The 3,839-nt window shown below is 34.3% G+C and overlaps 1 protein-coding gene across 1 annotated transcript; it reads left to right on the top strand.

Moving 5' to 3' along the window:
• Positions 1-251: 251 nt before the first annotated feature.
• LOC145041529 (eukaryotic translation initiation factor 4E-1) lies at positions 252-1,930 on the top strand. Its single transcript, XM_078989641.1, has 5 exons — positions 252-644; positions 1,054-1,219; positions 1,296-1,421; positions 1,497-1,562; positions 1,650-1,930. The coding sequence occupies exons 1-5, from the start codon at positions 346-348 to the stop codon at positions 1,698-1,700; spliced, it is 708 nt and encodes a 235-aa protein (XP_078845767.1). The 5' UTR covers positions 252-345; the 3' UTR covers positions 1,701-1,930.
• The last annotated feature ends 1,909 nt before the right edge of the window (positions 1,931-3,839 follow it).

The raw sequence follows: 3,839 nt of genomic DNA on the forward strand, positions 1-3,839 counted from the left end.
CTACACCTAATTCTATAATAGTTTTCGAGCCTTATATCATGTTATACAATTTTTTTAAAATATTAACAATTATTGATCGATAAATTCATAATTTCATATCAAAATAATTAAAGAATAGGTTGCAAAAGAAATCTAAACACCTAATGAGCCTAAATGAGGCATGGCTTATTGGCATTGGCAAGCCGAAGGAAGCCTTGGGCTCACTCTTGGGTTGAGTTATGCCTCTTACTAAGCCCAACCTGCCCAGGCGAAAGGGAGATACAAATTTTCTGTTCACTCTTCAATCTTCATCGGTAATTGCAGATCAACCGAGTTCTAGAGAGAGAAACAGAATTCTAGAGAAAGATGGTGGAAGAAATAATGAAATCGGAGGAGCAGAAGTTGATCGATGTCAACAAGCACAGGGGTGTTCGATCAGATGGAGAAGAAGATGAACAACTGGAAGAGGGAGAGATTGTCGGTGGCGACGCGGATACCCTATCGTCTTCCTCTTCTTCCAGGCCTGGTACGGCCATAGCTCAGCATCCGCTTGAGCATTCTTGGACTTTCTGGTTCGATACTCCCTCTGCTAAGTCCAAGCAAGTCGCTTGGGGTAGTTCCATGCGCCCTATCTACACATTCTCCTCTGTTGAAGAGTTCTGGAGGTATCATTCTATATCTCCTTGACGTTTCTTGACACGATTAATTACGTTATCTCTATTATATCACGAATAAAATTTAAAACGGAAACTGCAACCAATTTCTGAAAGAGTTCTTGAACTAGGGTTTTAACTTTTAACTTCATCTCTTCGGCTCTTCGAGCGTTTCATTTCATGCGCTGTTTTCGATTGCAATGTTAATAATAATAATAATAATAATATAAATAATAATCCCTTTTTAATGTTTCAAGAAAGTTTGAAATATGAAATGAATCAGTAAGACATGATTCTTGCCTTAGGGTTTCACGAACAAAATTTGTGCTCATCTGTATAATTCCTACGGATGCTATGAACCATACGATTCAAATGGTCATTTGATTCTATACATTATGTTTAATGATATCTTTGAATTTAGTCTTTACAACAACATACATCGACCAAGCAAGTTGGCTCAAGGAGCCGACTTCTACTGTTTCAAGAATAAAATCGAGCCTAAGTGGGAAGACCCTGTCTGTGCTAATGGCGGAAAGTGGACTATGACCTTTACCAAAGCAAAATCCGACACCTGTTGGCTGTATACGGTATTTCTCCATTGCTCTTTCTTCTTTCATCATCCATGAGTTTGATCAATTCATACTCTTTCTTGATGTAAAACAGTTGCTAGCAATGATTGGAGAACAGTTTGATCATGGAGATGATATATGTGGAGCAGTTGTAAATGTTAGATCAAGGCAAGAAAAAATAGCTTTGTGGACCAAAAATGCTGCCAATGAGAGTGCTCAGGTATTATTTTTAGACTATAATTTTGTCTGTGTGTTATTTTTGTGATGAGATGAGATATATTGGATTATTTTGCAGCTAAGCATTGGGAAACAATGGAAGGAGTTTATTGATTACAATGATACCATAGGCTTTATATTTCATGTAAGTGATTTAGTTCTCATTTTCTGATCCTAATATTTGGGGGATTTGATTTGTTTTTTTTGAGTTATGTTTTGTGTTATGTTGCAGGAAGATGCGAAGACTCTTGATAGAAGTGCTAAAAACAAATACACAGTATGAGGTGTGTCTATGTTTGTCTAGTGCCTAATATGGAATGAATCTCTTTTGTATTGATGAATATACTTGAATCTTGACTATTTTCATTACCGATTTATGCTACAATTCTGCAAGGAGTTTATCCTATCCTATGGTTAGTTTTTTTGGGTATTATGATGTTAAAAGAAAAGATTTGTAGTGATGAGGAGTTTGAACATTTGGGAATTGAAATGAGTAAAAAAAACTTGTAGCAACTCTCTTTTTTAACACCCTACATTTGGTTTTTGTTTATATATTTGATAAGTTAGTGTAATTTTTAACTTTTTTTGTGATTAAAGATGTGCTTTTTAGTGCTAGAAGTGATTAATCTTGAATCCATTGCACCATTTTTAACACCAAAAAATAGTTTTTTGTTTCTAATTTGTCGGATTTAAAAGATAACCCTTTTATAGTTATTAGACTAAAAACAATCAGATTTAAAAAACACCAAAAAATGGTTAGGTTGTTTTGGGAATTGTTTTGAGTTGTTATGATTTAGATTTGATTTTGATAAGGTTTGAAGTTTTTAAACATACAGAAGAATGTCTTAGAAGATGAAAGAGTATAGGCAAATCCATCGTTTTATATGGTCTTCTGGATAGTCAGTTTTTTTAAAAGCTGGTTTTGATTTAACCTATTAAAACTGATTTTTTAAATTAAAATTTGAGAAATCCGGTCCAAGTTCATTTTTAATTTTTTGTTTTAAAATTCGGTTTTAAATAATCTGATTATTTAGGGATGAACATGTGTCATTTTGGATCGGTTTTTGGCTAAAAACCAAACCAAACCGTAGAAAGTCGGTTTTTCGGTTTTTAAACACATATAGGTTTGGTTTTTACATGGATCGGTTTTCCGGGTTGGGTTAATGGGTTTTTGGTTTTAAATTGAGGGTTTATGAGCTTTTTTTTTTTAGTTCAAACCTAGTGAAAAATACGTTGCGATAAATAATATTGTATCTACTTTAAATATACTAAAATAAAGAGTACGAATTCTAGTATTATAAAAGCATAAAAGTGTTTAAAAGATCAAAGTTTAACACCGTTAACAATTTGTTAAAATAAACATAAAGTATTAAAGAGATAAAGTTTAGAATTAAAAGTTTAAATCATAATATAAATAATATATGTGGGTCGGTTCGGTTTTTATGGGCGGTTTTATACGTCAAAACCGAACCAAACTGTTATATTTCGGTTTTTGTAAAATTCAAACCTAAATCGTCGGTTATTGCTTTGGTTTCGGTTTCGATGATGTCGGTTTTTTTTTCTTCGGTTTTTCGGTTTGGTTTTTGCTCGTCCCTATATTATTAGATTTTTGGAAATCCAGTCCAAATCCATCGGTTCTGTTGTAACAAATTCGATTACTCAAAAATCGGTCCAACCTTTTTGGTTTCTAAAATAGGAATGTCAAATACCTTGGCTTTTGAATGCTTAGATCTATTTATTTCCTAGTTTTTATGCTTTTGGTCCCTTTTTGGGTTGGTTGATGAGTTAAGACATTGTAGGGCATATACTTTTATATATGAGTATGTTATGAGGTTCTTAAGCATAAAGCTGTAAGATTTATGGGTTTTTATGGTCACATGCATGTATTAAGTTACCTATTAAGTCCTTTTTAGCTTTAAGAGCTTCATTAAGCCATACATGCACGTAAAGTTAACAACTTTACGTGATTACCCAACTCAAGGAAGTCAGAGATATGTTTTGGAGCAATGTATTAATGGATTAAGGGTTAAAGATGGAAGATGGCTGAATGGGGAAGTACGTTGGGCGTACAAGCCGATATGCGCCACGTACAAGCCCTAAAGCGTGTATGCTTAGCGTACAACTGAGTACACCCTGCGTACTCAGTCTGTTGGACTTTGGATGTTTGGGTTTTGGTTTGGGCCATATTTTGGGCTTAGTTGTTTGGGCCCTGTTGGGCCATCATGTTTTGGGCAGATAATTATTTTGAGAAGGCCCACAATGTGATTTAGGCCTACTTTGGAAAATTGGGTCAGATTTGGGCCATGGATGATTAACTCTGAATTGGGGCTTTTGGATTGTAGATTTGGGGGTAAATGGGCTTTTTACCCTAAGTATGGAATGATGTTAATGGATTGGAATCCACTTGTTAATTGGATGTTAT

Source organism: Lactuca saligna, chromosome 4 (assembly GCF_052625555.1).
Source record: "Lactuca saligna cultivar CGN05327 chromosome 4, ASM5262555v1, whole genome shotgun sequence".
Taxonomy (NCBI): Eukaryota; Viridiplantae; Streptophyta; class Magnoliopsida; order Asterales; family Asteraceae; genus Lactuca; species Lactuca saligna.